Raw genomic sequence first — 18,648 nt, 5'->3', positions numbered from 1 at the left:
TCACACACTGTATCTCACTTTAATCTTTGTGTAAGTAAAAAAAAGTCAACACAACCTTGTTTCATTTGAAGTGATTTTATACTACTGTGCCTCTGTACCACATCATAAAAAACCAACTGATTATTTTAGGGCGCCAATAACATGTTGTTATAAATATAAATCTTCTGCATGACAATAAACATGAAGCCAATCAGCGAGTGATGTTTTTACAAGCTCTTATAAGTCATTACTGTAATTTACAAACCAGGTCACTGTTTTATAGTCACATCACCGTGTAATGTTTCTAAGCCTTCCAGCTATAATACATCAAACAAAAAAGAACGTCAACACTGCTCAGGTGTGACTGAAAGTGACGTTCTTAGCTGCTGCAAAACCAGTTTAATGAGACCAGCAGATGTCTGCCATGGTTTTAGTCCCTCTTGTATCTGACCAGCTCCTTCATGAGGCTTTGTCTTCCCCTCCTGTAATGAAGAGGTGAACAGTCTTGCTGGAGTGCAGCATCTGTCCGGCTCGCTGCGCCCCGGTGATGGCGGCCAGTTTGTGAGCGTCGTAGCGGGAGTAGAGGGCAGTGCAGGTCCAGCTGGCCTCCTCCCCCTGACTCCCTGCTGCCAGCATGTTACACACCTCGCTGTAGAAGTGGGGGAAGGACGGCAATCCGTAAAATACCAGGTTCTGGATGCCTTTGATGGTGTACCTAAATAAAACACAGAGATCAATGTTTCTGCGAGGCTCCCACAAAGAATGGGATTTGTGCAATTTGTAAGTGTGACGCTAATGTGGAAAATCAGAGGCGACGGCACGGCCCAGAATAATTTAAGGTCTTTCACCGTTTTCTACATATTCTAGTAGTTAAAAATAAAACACATATGGTCCTGTATATGCAGCATGAAGTAGATGCATGACCAATAAAAAAAAAGATTTATTATACTGTTATTGAGACTTTTGCTACAGTTCAGAAGATACTGATAAAACTCAACAAAAATGGACTGAACAGACTATGTGTTTTAACACCGACACAATTGTTGTTGTTTAGCCATTCTGAAGTTCCAGCATTTCTTCATGCTCAATGACAATCTGTAAATATAATGAATATTCGCTCAAGGTATAGGGTGTTTGGCAAACACAATAAATAAAACCTTGATTTTAATACAAGGCAATGACAGGCTGAAGTCTGGGACCCATGGAAATCATCAAAGAACTCCCCCTTTGTGATGCTTGGCCAGACCTTTACTGCAGCTTTCGTCAGTTGCTGTTTTGTTGCGTGTCTTTCTGACTTTTGTCTTCACAAATGGAAATGCATACATTTATTTAGATAAGGTGATCCATGTCCCAGGACCCAAGAATCATGTTCTTCAGACACAGATGAATTTAGTATTTCTATTGTTGTAGTACAGGAATGTTTGTCATCTTGTGGAAAACCCTCTGGATTTATTCACAAAATCTTCTCTTTATGGTGGGCTTGGATAAGGTCTGGAGAATGTTCTTTGTTTGCGTGTTTTGTTTGGCGACTATACATTATACACTATATACTTATACTCTACCATATTCTGTATGTTTTGATAAAGAGGTAAAAACTAAAAAAGTATCTACACATACATTCACATGACAAGTATGAAGAGAAGAAACAGGACTTAATTTATTTGACCTTTCACACACATATACAACTGAACTAAGAGGTCAGGTCATACTCACTAAAACCACTCATATCATTTTCCTTTGAGTGTTATCGTAAATGGTGATAAGTCATCTCTTAAAAATGGTAATAAACATGACTGTCTTGAAGCATTCCTCAGCTGATGGTGTGATTGAAGTAATCATTACCATCAAAATGCTCACAGTTGGTTTTTACTTGTGAGTTGAGAATTTAGTTCATGGATGACCTTGCGGTTAGTGTGGCCCACTTTAACAAATTAACAACCAGACCCTTTAAACACCTACTTCCACCTGCTGAAGGACAGCTTCATGCCCTGATAAAATGCCCTCAAAAACCCCGTGAGGCTAGCTGACGGGGCGTTAAAAGAACTGACCTTTTGTAGAAGTGAAAGCGCTCAGTGAAGAGCAGGAACTGTCTCTGTCCTTTCTGGAAGAAGTGCCTGGCACGGGACACCTCTGATTTGCTGGAATATTCACAGATGCTGGCGAAGTTCATGTCCTGCTTCTTCATGTAGTTGCGCAACCGAACGTAGTCGAAGTACGAAGGGATGAAGATCAGAGTGTGGGACATAACCGAGTCCCTGTACTGGGGCAGCACTTTATCTACAAAGAACTGAAACCTGCAGACAGAGAGGGGAACACAAATAGTAAAACACAGTTCGTAGCAATTAATCGACAGGATCTATGAGATAATGAAAAAAAACTGTGACGAGTATGAGTTTAAAAATATCAATAATTGCAAAGAGGCTAAAAGAAGAGCTTAAGGTGAAGGTAGATGCTTTGTGTACACACGATGAAAACTGTGGTTAGAAAAACACTGTGCTGTCACAAAAATCACTTGGGTCAGGGGTGTACCTTAATAAAGGAGTAAACGTTATTTAAATTTAGTAGCTTACCGAGCATCGTGGTCAATGAAGCTGTCAGAAGAGAAGGTCTGAAACACGTGGGGTAGTTGAACCAACACCTGGCAGATGGAACCTGTCTTAGGCATGTTCTTGGTGGAAATCTGAGACAAAAACCCCAAAGAGAAAACCCAGAAACCTTTTGTCAGTAAACAGCGATACATGTGTCATTCAATGAAGTAAAAACTCTTTGGATTAATGGTGAATAAAAATCCATCTTGCAGCCATTTCTTGTTTTAACTCTTGTCTCTAGGAGTAGGAGTTCAAGAGGACGGCCAAAGGGACATGTCCTAGAAATGTAACATGCTGTTATGAGGATATAATAAAAGTGATTGTTCTTATGTAAACACTGTGGTTCTTTAACCATAACCATAAGCTGTTAACCTTGGTTGAGATTATCTTAATAACAGTGAGCTCTCATTTAGAAGCTAATGAATAGAGTTTAAACACTGTTTTTTTAATTTTCCTGAATGAATTGGATGAGGCACTGACTTCCAACATGCTCTGCAGCTACAGATTTATAGATAAGTCTAATTTAGGTGTGTTTACTAGAATATGACCAGCTGCCGTTGCTGCTATGAGTCGTGATCTTAACAAAATCTAAGTTTAAATGTTTTTTTTGTTTTGTTTTTAGTGTTCAGACTTTCATTTGCCATCGTGTAAGAACCTCTCATCACCAGATCACAGTTTTGTTCATAACCAACAAGTTCTTACCTTATTCATAGTTCTAAATTTTTCTATTTTTCTATCATTATAAATCTAAAGAAACAAGCCATGTCTCTCTGATAATTAGGCTATAATCTGATCATCAAGTGATCTATGAAATGTGACACATCTTAAAATGTCTGATACATGATGCAGCTATGAAAGCAATTAGTCGCACATTCACTTGTTTGTGTTGAAGGAGTTGTTGCTCTGGAAACATCTCCAGATGTATTAAGGTGGATCCACTATAATCTAAATAACTCATCTGAAGAACAGGGCCCCAGCTAAAGATACTTAGCTATTGAGCAGACTACACTAAACAACACAGTGTGGCTACTTTATCAGCTCAGTTTAGCAATCCCTTATGTTTAGTAATGTGTTGGTGTGGTGACGTTGAGTGGGACATGTTTATAATGGCTGACCTGTCCACGGTAGTTGGAGCAGTGTTTGGTAAGGATGTTGTTGATCTGTGGGTCCTGGATGGAGCTGAACACCAACGTCTGTCTGTAGTGTCTGGCCCAGTTGTTCAGGTTCCACATCCTCACCCTGGAAAAGTCCACTCCATGGGAGTCCAGCGGCTGAAGGTTCATGTGCTTCATCACATGCTGGTGGATGTAGAACACATAAACAAGCCTCAACTATAGTAAAGTCTGAGAAAACACAGCTAATACTGGTCACTCAATCAATGGATGATTCATCTAAGGGTAAATACGAATTCAGCATATGTGGCCCTTCCTACAACTCAACTTCACACACATTTAAATGAGAATAACACAATAAATAATAATAAACTTTTTTGCTCCTGGTGACTTAACTCACAGGCTGTGGGCAAAGCATTTACTATCAGGTCGTGAAGAAGCTGTATGATTTAGCAGAAGGTGGACATCTAATATTACAGGCCATAATTACACTGAACATAGAAGCATTAGTCTGTGCTCCACCTTTCTTCACCACAAGGGGAGGACACTGAGCCATAAATACGAAAAAACACATACACAGCTCATGAATGTCTCATATCAGACATCCGTTTGGATTTGAACAAAAGTGCTTCTGAACTTATGTCATAGCTCAGAATTATTACAGCATCATTTTGTCAGATAATATTTTTTCAGTCTCCATCAAAATGGGTAAATATTTAGAATCGTCTCCATTTCCAGGCTCAATTTCAGACTGCTGACAGCTGATAAAATGCACTACAATGAAATAATATCAGACTCACTATCATCTGGGCATCACTTCAGAGGAGTTTTAAATCAAAGGATGAGTAGTGAGCCACTGCAGACCGGTAAAATCACTGACCAGGACTGATGTAACATTAAAAGCCCACAATAAAACAATCTGATTTAGAAGGGGTTCTAGGCAAACTCATACAAAAAGCATTGAACAGCAGATGGCGCCATAACTTCCCTGGCAACTAAAAAACCAAAAGTTTCAACTGTGCTGAACATGCGATAACACATTTTTTAGACCAGATGTGCATTCTCACCAAGACATGCTCCCAGTTCTGCATGAGGTAAACATCTGCCTGGTCCACCACCAGCAGCTCAATGGAGGACAAGAAGTCAAAGTCTCTCTTAGTTTGACCCTCTGTTCCCAACACAGTGCGAAGGCCCAGAGGAGACGCGATGATGATGTCGGACGAGTAGAAGGGGGCGTAGAGACGTATGCTGCTCCTCACAATGGAGATACCTGGTGGAAGGAAGTGCAGCAACAGGACTTCAGAGAGTGCAACTAAAAAATGTGTTAAAATCGTCTCTTATTTTCTGGATCGTACCTATCCTGAAGTGATCATCCACGTTGCCTGAAAAGATAGCGTGATAATCATCTGGCCTCTGCAGACTGGGCGGCTTGTCATCCGGATCCTCCCCAAACTGTTCTTTGAACTTCTTCTTATTGCTTACCACGACCTTCTTGCCTTTGGTCTCCAGCAGGCTGATAAGTGTATGGACGACTTTCAGAGCGACGCCCCGGAATGGAACGAGAATCAGGACCTAACACGTTCATCACAATGATGACAATGAAGCAGCCGGGCAGAGAGAATGGAATAAGAATAAGCTTTTACATAACTGATGACAACAGATAGCAGCCAATTTCAAGACGACAAACTATAAGTAGTCCTTGAAGGGATTCAGTAAATAATCCTGTTGCTACTGGGGGGTGATTAACTGTATTTTAATTGATTGACCAATCTGTTAAAAGTTGCATTTTTTCTTTTCTTTTAAATCACTCACTGTCTGTGTGTCTCATCTACTTCCACAATGCTTTTTGTATTAAAATGCAGCTAAAGAAGAACTCAAATTGATACATCTTGGTGGTTTACCTTAGGTCTGGTGAGTCCTTGGTCCCTGGGTTCATCCTGCGGCTCAGCTCGAGCTTTAGCTTGAGCTTTACGCTCTCTTAGCTGGGCATTGTGAGCCAGGACCCTGGAATTGGCCTTCAGCACATGGTTGAGCACATGGAGGCAGTATGCATTGCGTACATATGGGCCCTGGTTAAGAGGACATGTTTCTGGGTAGTATAGATCCTTGTAAGAGCCCATGAGGGCCAGCAACTCCAGTTGGAGAGGGCTGACCTCTTCAGCCACCTCTTTAGGATTGGAGGTTTGGTTCAGATCCTTCCAGGAGGTCTCCAAAAGTTTGTGGAAAACTGGGAGGCTTGTTTCTTTCTGAGGGCCAATGGGGCCAAACTTCTCAAGAGGATTGGAACAGAGAAGAGTTCCCAGTTTAGGCCACTATTTAAGAGAAAGACAGAAAATATAACTACACTTCATATTAATCGCACTGTATCGTAAAGTAATATTATTCATAGTTTATGTGGTAATACCGCAATCTGAGTCTTGGATTTGGAGGCAGATGTCATCTTCTCCACATCGTCTTCACTGAGCTCTGTGTCCAAATGTTGTAAAAACAAGTCTGCACACAAAATAAAAACTAAATGTAAACGTACTGTACCTGAAGCATATTTCTCACATTTTTTCATTCAGCAATTCACTTAATTTCAAAAATAAAACCATGCAAAATGTGTCTCACATTTTGAAGTTACTACACAATAATTCAGGATGTTATATTTTGAACAGAAAATTCCTTCCTTCTTACCGTCACTGTCTTCATGTTGTCCAGAGTTTTCAGTGTCCTCCTGATCCCCTTCAGCCCCGAAGTTGGTCTCCAGACAGAACTCAGACTCATGCTCCTTGTCTACAAACTCTTCATCATGTCCCTCCTCTGTCTTCTCCTCCACTTCCTCTTCTCTCGCGTCGGTCAAAGCTTCATCTGCATCTGCTGCTTCCTCCTCTCCTTGCGCATCTTCATCACCATCCTCACTTTCATCTCCAACTCCATCACTGTCCTCTGTGATAAAAGCACCAAGGTATTCAATAAAATGAAAAATGCCAGCATATACAATCATGAGAAATGTGTAACTAAAGCGCTCACCTTCACCAAGAAGCTCCTCTTCTTCCTCTTCATCATCAGAGCTTTCTTCACTCTGGGTGTTGCCTGCGGGCTGGCTGAGAGTTGAGAGAAGTTTCTGATAGGCTGTTTTCTGCTCCGGTTCTTCATCCTCACCTTCCTCCCCCTCTACCAGCTCCTCAGGTTCTCCGTCAGATTGTTCTGGGCTTGGCGGCTACAACAAGAGACAGAACACCTTAAACATTAAGAAAACATCTGGAGGACATCAGATGGGAGGTCCTCTTTACTGAGACTGAAATAGCCACAATATTTTAATCATCATTTCTAGGGTTTATAGTGTGTTAGAATCAGAATCAGAATCAGAATTACTTTATTGATCCCAGGGGGAAATTACTTTTCGTTACAGCAGCTCCAACCCAAAGTGTAACAGTATTATAAAGAGCTATGAGAATAAGTAGGACACAATAAGGATAAGTAAGCAAATGTAAAAAATATAGGAAATATATATGTAACAAATGTATAGCGCTACTCACCAGTTCCACTACTTGAGTTCTTTCATTAACTCTAAAATACAAAGAGATACACAGATATTTAGACAACTTGTAAAGATGATGTTCTGGCTATTGATATTGGTGCTAAAAACTCTATTCCATCACCTGTCCCGAGTATTACCTAAAATTAGGCATCATATCTAAAATCACGTGCCCTTTCCTTTATAGAACACATGTACATGTAGTTGTTTATGATGGATAACTCAGGCACTTACGCATGTATAGAAAGGTCAAAATACATGAAAGACAATGCTGCGCTGTAGATGACTGATCAGCAGTTACCGGAAACATTTAGTTACATTGCTATTGCTGGACAACGGGATAATTCCAAATGATGAAAACATGGCTTCACATACTTTTGCAATTCACATCTACATTATATTGCCGAAAGTATTCATTCATCACCCATCCAAATAACTGAATTCAGGTTCCAATCACTTCCATGGTCACAGGTGTATAAAATCTGGCCTAGGCATACTGCTGCAGACTGCTTCTACAAACTTTTCTGAAAGAATGAGTCGCTCTCAGGAGCTCAATGAACTCCTGTATGGTACTGTGACAGGATGCTACCTGTGGAACGAGTCCAGTCATGAAATTTCCTCCTAGACCCCTTAGTTCCAGTGAAAGGAAATTTGAATGCATCAGCAAATCAAGAGACTTTGGACAATTCCTCGCTCCCAACTTTGTGGGAACAGTTTGGGTATGACCCCTTCCTCTTCCAACTTGACTGTACACCAGTACACAAATGTCCACAAAGACATGGATGAGTGCATTTGGCGTGGAAGAACTTGACCAGCCTACACAGACCTCAACACCGTTGGGATGAATTAGAGCAAAGACTTGATTTCTCATCCAACATCGGTGTCTGATCTCACAAATGTCTTTCTGGAAGAATGGTCAAAAAGTCCCATAAACACACTCCTAAACCTTGTGGAAAGCCTTCCCAGAAGAATTCTGGCAATATAGTGTATATATACATGATTATTTTCTTGAATAAATTACTGTACAAGTGTTTCATTTGTTCGTAGATATGGAAAACTCTCTATGTCTGCCTTGAGGACTTTGAGTACTACTTTACGCCATGTTTCTCATTTTTTTGTACCGTTTTCTGCTATTAGGCGTTCGGCTAACGTTTCTAAACTATACACAGGAACTGGGGATGCATTAACATTATGGCTACTTCTGTGTCATCTTTAAATACCTTCTTACATGTGTTAATGTTAGCACTTAAACTAGTTGAAATAAAATGAGATGATAGGATACCTACAAGAAGTTGCCAAGAAACTACCATTCACGACTATGGCACCGTTAAGATTATTAAACGTCATTAGTTTGATGTTATTTGGCTGCTACCTTTGCCGTCTCTATCTGACTAAACAGCAGCCCGACAGGAAAGCAGTAAGCTAAGTAGCAACCATGAAAGTAACTGAATTATTCTTTTACGACTGGCCGGAGCTTGTTGTACAACTTACACGTCGTGGAATGGGTGCTCCTCTCCAAACTCTTTCAAGTGTTTCTTCTGTTTTTTTGATAAATTTGTAAAAAGCTGGTTTTTCTGCCGTCTTTTGCCCATGTTGACACTATGCTGCTACAACACGTGTGGTACTGCAGCTTCTTCGGTGGTGGTTGCGCATCAGTGACATCAAGATCGCCACCTACAGGAGTGAGACGGAAGTACAGGACTGCTGTTGGCTTTTCGTTGACAGCATTAAGGTATTTATGCTCATATTGTTTTATTCCACACAGCATAGAGCGAGATTTTATTCACCCCTCTACTCCCCATTCCCTCTCTGACACCACCTCCACTGCACTACTGGACTGTTCTGCATACACACTTATCAGTATTTTTGTGTTGCCTAATTTATCATATACCACATACATATGTAATGACAAAATCTAATCTAATCTAATCTAATCTAATCTAATCTAATCTAATCTAATCTAATCTAATCTAATCTAATCTAATCTAATCTAATCTAATCTAATCTAATCTAATCTTCAGTTTTATTTGTATTGCAACAAATCATAACATACTGTAAATCATGTTAATTTGTTGCATGTAATAAGGTCAAGCCCGTTGCAATACAATACAAAGAAACTCAATAATTGGAATTTAAGCATCACTTAGAGACAGTGGGGAGGAAAACCTTCTTCTTACATTAAACAAATTGGTGGGACCAGTGACTGCAGATCAAACATATGGAGCTCTACATCCAAAGATATGCAGAAATATACAGACAGAGAGAGGACGCAGTGAGTCCCCCATTCATCAGCAGCCACCAGGTCACCTGAGCCACCCCAAATAATAAAGAATGTCAAAACGAAATGCTTTAAGTCTAACCTAAGGAGGGTGCCTCCCTCCCAAGCCCAAACTGGGAGCTGGTTTCACAGTTCCCTGCTCTACTTTTTATAACTTCGATGCACAAACAAGCCTACACTTTGAAAGTGAAGAGATCTGTTGCAGAAATATGGCACTGTCACCGCCTTTACGACATGATGAAACTGTTACAGATGTTACAGGAAACCAATGAAGAGAAGCTAAAATGGGAGTAATATGAACTCTCATTCATTCCCGTCAGTGCTCCCGCTGCAGCATTTTGTATCCACTGGAGGCTTGTCTTTTAGTTGCATTTGCTCTGGATTTGATGTCGACATAAGGCCACAGCTATCGCCTATCAGCATCTTGTGAAGCAATTATGAAACTATTATACATTTCTCAAAAAGTCTTAGAAAGATGAACTCCATTTGCAGTGTACAACCCCAGAAGGAAGTCGTCTTTTTTACCAGTTGAATTTGCGCTCAAATTACTTCAGGGTGAAACAGTTAATGGATCATCACAGTAAAGTTCAGAAAAGGTTATCTAGCGTTTTCTGGCTCTGTCAGACCATAAAGAACTAGACACTAGGTCTGTCGTCTATCTGATGTTTGAAAACCAATCTTAATCAATTATTGAACATGGTAATATCAGTTTACTGTTTGCCTGTTTTAGCTGTTACCATGGCAGGAGCTCATCTATTATTAACCATTCGGGTGTCTAGTTTTTGTACTCGGGGTATTTTCAGCTCATTTTGACACGTCAATGAGGATATTATTGTTGGATAATTGCATACCACTATGGCTATGGCTGAAAGAGCATGTCTGGCTTTTCTGAATGGGATGTAAAACATGTAAGAGATACTTTTATTTCCATGGAGGGGCCAAAACAAGAGAAAGAAAAGGCTGGGAAAACGGTGAGGTTTAGAGTAGCGGCTGCCAACAGTGGCCGGGTCCTTGCGGAGGTGTTCAAGGATGAGAGAACCTGGTGTGGCTCAGTGTCGGAGTCGGTGGACTCTGACAGCACCAGTAACCCAGAGGCAGAGCAGGGCGGCTCACTCCCGGCCAGCGAGGCCAACAGTCACCTGAACGGTCTGGTGGTGGAAAGTCCTGTGGACGAGAACGGCTGTGAACCTGATGACCTGCTTCTGTACGCCAGTGCCAAGAGAGAGATGCTCTTCAGCAACAAGCGGATAAATATCTGCAGCAAGAACGGGACCATACGAGGAGTGAGGAACAAAGTGAGCGCTGGACAAGTGCTTTTTAACAACCTCTCTAACGTGTACTCTGTAAGTAGCTCTGCAACGTATTGTTTAAACTCCTTGTTTTTTTTTAGGGTTAAATCAGCTGTAATCTATTGAATCACTTTCTTCAGGTTTGAGTCCAGAATGGAAGATAATCAAAAACTATAAAGCTCACAACACTTTTCCTCTTTTCCTTTAAGGGTTCCCTGCGTCATCAGAAAAGGAGACCATGGGAAAAATAAATAGTGTGTGATCAGCAAGGAGATATGACCCAGACGCCCTCGTTTGCTCCACCCTGTGCAAATTCTTTCATTCAGAGTCATCCAGCTGACAAGGTCTTAATGATACGTAGCAAATAATGCACTATATGATGTGGTGCATTATTGTATATAGTTTAATTGTTGCACATTTGTCATTTAACTCCATCTTTTATAACCACTGCAACTTCTCTGAAATGGAACAATGCTAAATATGTGAACATCAACAAAACATTGTTTACATGCACGTTTCAATAAATGCATGCAACAAATACATTCACTCAGTGCGCTGAGACTTTAATGTGTTTCCAAAAAGATTTTTGTATTTTTTTTAAGATGTTCTAACTTTAATTGAGACCCAAAATTTCATATGATTTTTGATATTTGCTGGATTCTCTTTCACGGCTTGTTGCTGAATTACGTGTGTTTTTGTAAGCATTTTATAACGTTGTTCACACTAGACTGGGCTTGCCATCATGTTCAGTGTATAGTTGACATATAGTAATTTACTGTTTCTGATTTGTTATAAATACATTTATTAAATGCTTGCAGATATGTTTTGCATCATGTGTACTATGTGGGTAGCTTTTTATTCTTTTTCTTTTTAACAAGCACTCAACATAAGAAGTGGCTCATTTTAATTTTTTAAAGTCAGCTACAGATATAAAACTTAATCTGTATATGTCCAGTTTTGAGATTATATAAACTGCGAGTCAAGACTCATTGTCATGCTACTTTATTTTAGATAACAGCTTGTAGGATATCTTTACTGGACAGAAAATGATCACGTGTTACAAAAACCTGGATGATTTTGTTTAACCCTCTGGGTCAAACGCTCATCTCAAATGTTTCTTTATCACATCCTTTTATATAAAAGTGGTCTACTGCCCATGAATTCTGCAAAGAAGTATCCAGTATATAATAACTAGGTGGGAAGAAGTTGGCTTATAATGTGTAACACAGAATTAAGTGATACATTTCATTTTAGGCTTTATAAATAGTCAAACAGACAGGTCATTTTTTTTTATCCGGGATAAAAGTTGCATTGCATGTTCAACAATACGATTGTTAAGCAGTGCTCCGCTCACGTCATAAAGCCCAATTCACCATCTTATAAAATATATTTAATTTAACAGATTTGTTAAGATGTCAGGTTCAAAACCTGATTTCTTCCGTTCAGTTTTGTTTATATTGCACCAAATTATAATATACTCATCTCAGGGTGATTTGCATAATGAGATCTAGGCCTTGCAACATAATGGAGAAAAACACAATAATTCCCCTTCAGGCAGCACTTGGAGACAGTGGGGGCACAGAGGTAATAAGATGCAATAATAACGCTCATACAGTGAACGGATGGAGGGGCAAAGAGTGGAGAGCTGAATTAGGTGCAGACACAGTCATGATATACAGTACTAGAGAGGCTTTAGGTAAGCCTGCACTTTGAGAGTGAGAGTGACCTATTGGGGTGAAAAAATAGATTACATTTGACCAAAGTGGGTGCTGCATTTTGTCTTTCTTCCTTTCTTTCTTTTTAACAATGCAATTACATGCTTCTTAGGTGGAGTTATTGCATGCAAACGTTATGATTAGTTTATAAGTTTATATAATATAGTACTTTATTATGTATTAAATTATCAGAATATAAATGATTAAAATCTGTCTTAGTAATTCAATGGTTTGCAACTGATTATTTTCATTAATGATAGCCTATGCCTGGTGATTATTTTTGATCTACTACAGAATGTCTTTACTGATGTCAACCACATATTACTAAAGCCAAGGAGTTGTAACAAGAGATCATATATAGTTGTACATAGGTTTTGATCAGAAAGGACACAGAAAGGTAGTACATCTTAACAGGTGGAATTTGAAGTTTTAGTAAATACTTATAAATGTGGCTGCAAGTTCTTATTGTGATGATCTTGTAAAAGCTTCATTTCCTGTGTTTCTCGTTGGTTTAACACTACGAATACATGAGCACAAAGCACACAATCTTTAGCAATGGCAACAATAGCAACAGTTAATATATGCTCTCATTACTAACCAAGCGTGCTACACTTGAAAAAACGAATTTGCATGTAAACTGTGCTTAATGAAGTTGATGAGCAGGCTGATTCTTTAAAACCTCATGACTTCGGTTCTTCACGAAACTCAGAATTGTCCAGTTGGTTTAAATGTGTGCACATATAACCTGGGTGACTGACAAATTTCAGTCATAACTGTTGATTTTTCTATTCAACCAGATTCCACTGGCCCAAATCACTGGCCACGCTTAGGTTAGACTTTCCCTTTAAGCGGCGGGTTTCTGCACCAACACCGGTCACCTGCCTCAGTCAGCACCATGGACAGCGACCCTGCACACGCTGATGAACGCACAGAGGGCTCCGAGGGGCAGGACTTGTTCTTTTTGTAATGACGACCAGCTAATACAGTATAATCTACCATCATAATACTGCGGCACTGACAGCTGAACAGCAGGGAGCGGGATGCGGGCTTTTCTGTAGACACTCCCCGCTTCCCCCCCGCATTTCCCAGCCAAGATCCGGCTCTTTTTCTTCTCCCCGATGCCTCCGTCGACTCGACTCTAAATGGTAGCAGATGTAATGGTGACAAGTGGCTCGTCTTGGTTGAGAGACGCTGCGGAGCGAGGCGGTGAAATCTCTTCCTCGTCTAACCCCACGCCCTGTTATTAGCCGCCCAGCACCATGTCTCCTCCAGCATCGGCCGCGACGGCGAGTGAAAGCAGCACGACCACCGTGTTCGAGGAGGACACCAGAGAGGAGGTATCATTTCCTGCTATCCTTCGGGGTTGAGCACTCGCCTTTTGTTATGGTCTGTTTGTCAGATCTTGTCGCAGGGGTTCCGCTAATGGATCCATGTGCAGGCTGCAACACACTGCATGCAGGTGATCGATGACAGCGATTTGTTGTGACATGCGTGTGTTTCCATTGTCGTGTAGCGTTTATAAGAGAGTCAAATTGCAGGATTCATGTGATTGGTAATCATCCAGTCAGCATCTTTACCTGCCATTCACCTTTCACGCTGCAAGGCCTGTCACATCTTACCAGCACTTAAACCTGCAAACATGTAATCAGGAGAGCTCTAAAATGACATCAAATGACCTCAGTGGTTTCAAATCTTTAATCTTATCAGAAGGATTTTCTTTGCAGGGACATTTCTTATCTATGGGGCAGGGGTGCATGACCTGTTTCTTCATTTAAGTCTACTTATGCAAACAAACCTGTTTACACCACATGGTTGCAGTGATCAGTCGATAGCAGTGCAGACTGCAAGCAGACTGGTGATGAATTAACCATTTCTCATCACATTTGTGTTTTTTTTTTTTTTTTTGTGCTTTGACTCAACAGCAAAGACCCCTGAAGCAATCTCTGAGTAAGTCCTTTTGTCGGGAGAGTTTTTGGAAATGCCTGCTCCTGTCTGTTCTCATGTACGGCTGCATGGGAGCGATGGTTTGGTGTCACGTCACCAAGGTGACCCGCCTCACCTTTGACAGTGCCTTCAAAGGAAAATCCATGATGTACCATGACAGTCCCTGCTCTGATGGCTACATCTACATCCCTCTGGCCCTGCTGGGCATGCTCTACTTAGTCTATCTTGTGGAGTGCTGGCACTGTCATGTGAAGAACGAGCTGCAGCACAAAGTGGATGTGGAGGGCATCTATGAGCGCATTCAGCGGATGCAGCAAGCGAAACCCTGCATCTGGTGGAAGGCCATCAGCTACCACTACGTCCGGCGAACTCGACAAGTCACGCGTTACCGCAACGGAGATGCGTACACTAGCACCCAGGTTTACCATGAACGTGTCAACACCCATGTGGCGGAGGCAGAGTTTGACTACAGTCACTGTGGGGTCAAGGATGTTTCCAAGCAGCTGTTGGGCTTGGAGAAGTCTGCTCTCACAAAGATGCGCTTCACCAAATGCTTTAGTTTTGCCAACGTCGAGTCAGAGAATTCCTACCTCACACAAAGAGCAAGGTTTTTCACTGACAATGAGGGCCTTGATGACTACATGGAAGCCAGAGAGGGCATGCACCTGAAAAATATTGACCTGAAGGAGTATGTGTTGGTGCTCTCTGACCCAGATCGCCACCCCTGGTACCTGTCCCAGTATGTCTTCTGGTTTGCCTCATTCCTCACATTCTCCTGGCCTCTCAGAGTCTTCACAGAGTATCGTACGGCGTACGTCCACTATCGTGTTGAGAAGCTTTTCGGGCATGATTATCTCCCCGTGACCCCGTGTGATGATCGACCATATTGGCGTCGTATCCCTCGAGTTAACACCATAGACAGCACCGAGCTGGAATGGCACATTCGCTCCAATCAGCAGCTGGTGCCCAGTTACTCAGAGGCTGGATTGATGGACCTGGCCCAGTGCCCATCCAGCTTCAACGGGATTCGTCAGAACTGTGAGCGCTGCCACAGAGCCATCAGCTGCTCCTCGGTGTTCTCCAGGAGCGCCCTGAGCATCTGTACTGGTGCCAGCTCCCGCATCCCTTTCAGCGGCAGTCGGTTTTCCTTGGCCAGGCGGTATGGCTCCCAGCGCAGCTGCCTCTGGAGGAGTGGCAGCTTGGATGACCAGGAGAGCCCCAGCGAAAACACGCGCTGTCTATCAGAGCGACACACCACGGATGACGAGGGACCTCCAGACTACGACGATGCACTTTGCTACCCAGTTCTCATCGTCCACTGCAGCGAGAATTGCCACAACCACAGATCTTTCCACAGAAATGGCTCCTGTGTGGAGACATCTCTATGACTATGCAGTCACTGATCAAACGCAGTGGCGTTTCTGTAGCATACAAACACTTTGGACATCAATGTGCAAACAAATCTCAATGCCACAGACACACATTCATGCTGTATTGCCACACTACATATAGAAGTTATTGTTTGAATCCTGAATGTGTGAATCACCAAAGCAATAACAGCGGTTAGTGAGTGGAGAACAAAGTGGCAGCGCTTTGTGAACCTGGAAAAATGATTTTGGCCTGGCTTCCAGTGAAAACCGAGGAATCGAAGACTGTTACACTGTACGCACCATTGCCATAGTTTTTAAGCTTTCATATGTAAAGCACATATGAAACTAAAGCAGCAGTTACCTCATAAGACCTTTTCAGAGGTCATTGTTTAAGTATCTCTAGTGCATTCAGTGATATCTCAGAACAAGATCAGAAGTGACCAGAAAGATGAAGTTGGAGCTGATGATTTCAGTGTCATTAACAACAGTATGTGATCTATGTCTAATTCCAGCAATAACTGTGAAAACACCATCTTCTCAACTGGAAGAAGGACAAACCATCAAATATGTTTCTCTAATACATATCAAAGAAACACTGGTCCATACAGAAACCTCCACATCAAAAGAGACGTGTTAACTCTCGGATCTTCTCACTAACTGTTGAACTGCTCATGTTAGAATATCTTTCTTTTTCTTTTTCTTTTTTGTTTTTACTTACGTTAAGTGCTGCAACTTTTTTGTGTATCTATTTTCTTTTTTTTTTTTTTTACTCTTGTTGGGTTTATTATGTGATTTCCCAGAATGCCTTTTAAAATGTCAAACAGGTACACGTTTATTTTCAGCTGTCGGTTAATGTGTTTGTGGGAAAATGAAAAGAAAGTGACGCTTGTTCAGAGTGAAAAAAAAAAAAAAAAACTAAGAGCTGTGCCTCCATATAACTCTTGTGGTTGCATTACATTCTGGGGCATCTTTGCTCTCCTTGTTTGACTGTTGGCAGTTGGTGCTATGTGGCAGCTCCACAGAGAAGCATCCATCTCAGTGAAGTGACAGACACGTAAACACGATGTTTACAGTTGGTGCTTTTGTAACATTTTATCCTTCAAATCTCGACTGTTCATATTGGAATCAGCTCAAAGCGGTGACACAATGTCACTGAGTGGGTCTCTGTTAGGAAATAAGACCAAAGCAGCAGTAGTTAAGGGCGGATTTTTGCGTCAGCATTCAATTAATTTGTCTCGACTGACCCAGAAACTGAAAAATTGCCAGTTCACTAATGCTGTCTGGTCATATGAGCCTTCACCTTGACAGACTAAAACACATTTAGAAAACCAGATCATCCATCTTCAATTTATCATGAGTGCTTTCACAATTTTGTCTTGAATTGGACTTCTCTGCTGCCTACTGCCACGACAGAATCTGCCGGCAACTGTGGTATAAACATGCCGTCGCAATAGTCGAGTGGACAGGAAAGACAAGGAGCGGTTTCTTTGTCTTGTTTGTTTCTGGAATCTACATGTGAACAAGTGAATACCATCCGTCAGACAACCAAACAGTGTATATTTAGTCGGAAAGATTGTTTTATCCATGGCAGAATTTGCATGAGGCTCTGTGTTAAAGACCATACAACATACATGAATGTAAACCACCAGCATACATGATATACTGTAGTGTATGTCCATTATGTGTCTATAGGAACAGAGTAATGTTCCATTTTTAATCTGTAAAGCGGTGATTTCACTGTCTCGTGTATAGTGATTGTGGTCATGCACCAACATGCCAACGCGTTACTGACAGAGATGTTGGATGTTGACATTTGATTTGAGTGGAGGACCCCTGACTCTTCTGAGCACAGTTTACAGGCAGCATATGCAAGGATGTAAATGCACTTACGTTTACACACGTACATTATACAACCTTTATAATCCAGACTTTTATATAACATAACAGGAACATATTGTATGCATTCTAGCACTTAACATCTTGTTCTTACATTGTCTTCAATAATGTGGTGACGCCAGTATTATTATGCACTTGGACGCAAGTGACACTAGACATTATGAATTGTAGTGGAGCTGAATGTTAATGTAAATTCCCTTAAAGTAATAAAGTATTCCAAGCTGATATATTTACAACCACATAAAAGCTCAGACAGAAAACAAAAACAAACTTCTTGTAAAAAGTTCAAAATGTTGTTGTCATTATAACCAAAATGGGCTGTATAAATAACTTGTTGACCTTTTAAAATGTGTGTTTGAATTTATCTTATGCTGGAACAATAAAAGTTGCAATAAATGTCCGTGGTGCACCCATGTATGGTCAGAAGGTGTTGCCGCCTTGGTTTCCTCAGACTTGTGGGACAAATCTTGGAAGGCAGTGCTGCTTCACAGCCAACCACGGGTCATTTTCACCCCAGACATGTTCATGTCACGTGGAGATATGGTGATATTTTGTTTCAGGGTTGTGGCTCACTGGTCAGCTGCCTGGGCTCGTCCACTGTTAACCTATGGACTACAGACCGTGTTACAAAAAGGAAAGCAAGTCCTGCTTCTGTGCATGATGGTTCACAATCAAACCAAATCAGTTCAGCTTTTTTACGTACACCGATCACACACAACATTATGACCACCTTCCTAATATTGTGTAGGTCTCCCTTGTGCCTCAAAAACAGTTGTAACTCATCAGAGAATGGACATGGGTCTTCTGAGTGTGTCCTGTGGTGTCTGATAACAGAATGTTGTTAGTGGGGGTCTTTGGGTCCTATGGGTTGAGGGGAGGGGCCTCTGTGGATCATCCCAGATGAATCTGGAGGCCAGGTCAACACCTTGTGGTGAAGTTTTTTGAGTTGTTCCTAAA

General features: G+C 41.3%; 3 protein-coding genes across 3 annotated transcripts; 2 read left to right on the top strand and 1 right to left on the bottom strand.

Moving 5' to 3' along the window:
• Positions 1 to 59: 59 nt before the first annotated feature.
• utp25 (UTP25 small subunit processor component) lies at positions 60 to 8,847 on the bottom strand. Its single transcript, XM_047611697.1, has 12 exons — positions 8,691 to 8,847; positions 7,201 to 7,231; positions 6,692 to 6,881; positions 6,356 to 6,607; positions 6,084 to 6,172; positions 5,581 to 5,991; positions 5,035 to 5,251; positions 4,747 to 4,949; positions 3,683 to 3,865; positions 2,550 to 2,659; positions 2,028 to 2,273; positions 60 to 694 (listed from the first exon to the last, which is right to left on the bottom strand). The coding sequence occupies exons 1-12, from the start codon at positions 8,789 to 8,791 to the stop codon at positions 439 to 441; spliced, it is 2,289 nt and encodes a 762-aa protein (XP_047467653.1). The 5' UTR covers positions 8,792 to 8,847; the 3' UTR covers positions 60 to 438.
• A 1,428-nt stretch (positions 8,848 to 10,275) lies between these two features.
• On the top strand, positions 10,276 to 12,764 carry grxcr1b (glutaredoxin and cysteine rich domain containing 1 b). The gene is made up of 2 exons (XM_047611602.1): positions 10,276 to 10,820; positions 10,976 to 12,764. The coding sequence occupies exons 1-2, from the start codon at positions 10,353 to 10,355 to the stop codon at positions 11,015 to 11,017; spliced, it is 510 nt and encodes a 169-aa protein (XP_047467558.1). The 5' UTR covers positions 10,276 to 10,352; the 3' UTR covers positions 11,018 to 12,764.
• A 308-nt stretch (positions 12,765 to 13,072) lies between these two features.
• Positions 13,073 to 18,091, top strand: tmem151bb (transmembrane protein 151Bb). The gene is made up of 2 exons (XM_047611771.1): positions 13,073 to 13,818; positions 14,404 to 18,091. Exons 1-2 carry the CDS (start codon positions 13,741 to 13,743, stop codon positions 15,811 to 15,813), a joined length of 1,488 nt encoding a protein of 495 aa, XP_047467727.1. The 5' UTR covers positions 13,073 to 13,740; the 3' UTR covers positions 15,814 to 18,091.
• The last annotated feature ends 557 nt before the right edge of the window (positions 18,092 to 18,648 follow it).

Source organism: Mugil cephalus, chromosome 17, assembly GCF_022458985.1.
Source record: "Mugil cephalus isolate CIBA_MC_2020 chromosome 17, CIBA_Mcephalus_1.1, whole genome shotgun sequence".
Lineage (NCBI taxonomy): Eukaryota > Metazoa > Chordata > Actinopteri > Mugiliformes > Mugilidae > Mugil > Mugil cephalus.
This window is presented reverse-complemented; position numbering and strand designations above follow the sequence as displayed.

Coding starts and splice junctions, on each gene's coding strand:
- utp25 (XM_047611697.1), bottom strand. CDS start 8,791: ATGGGCAAAAGACGGCAGAAAAACCAGCTTTTTACAAATTTATCAAAA. Junction 4,950..5,034: donor GGATGATCACTTCAGGATAG/GTACGATCCAGA, acceptor TCCTTCCACCAG/GTATCTCCATTGTGAGGAGC. Junction 695..2,027: donor CGCTTTCACTTCTACAAAAG/GTCAGTTCTTTT, acceptor TGTTTTATTTAG/GTACACCATCAAAGGCATCC.
- grxcr1b (XM_047611602.1), top strand. CDS start 10,353: ATGTCTGGCTTTTCTGAATGGGATGTAAAACATGTAAGAGATACTTTT. Junction 10,821..10,975: donor ACCTCTCTAACGTGTACTCT/GTAAGTAGCTCT, acceptor TTTTCCTTTAAG/GGTTCCCTGCGTCATCAGAA.
- tmem151bb (XM_047611771.1), top strand. CDS start 13,741: ATGTCTCCTCCAGCATCGGCCGCGACGGCGAGTGAAAGCAGCACGACC. Junction 13,819..14,403: donor AGGAGGACACCAGAGAGGAG/GTATCATTTCCT, acceptor TTGACTCAACAG/CAAAGACCCCTGAAGCAATC.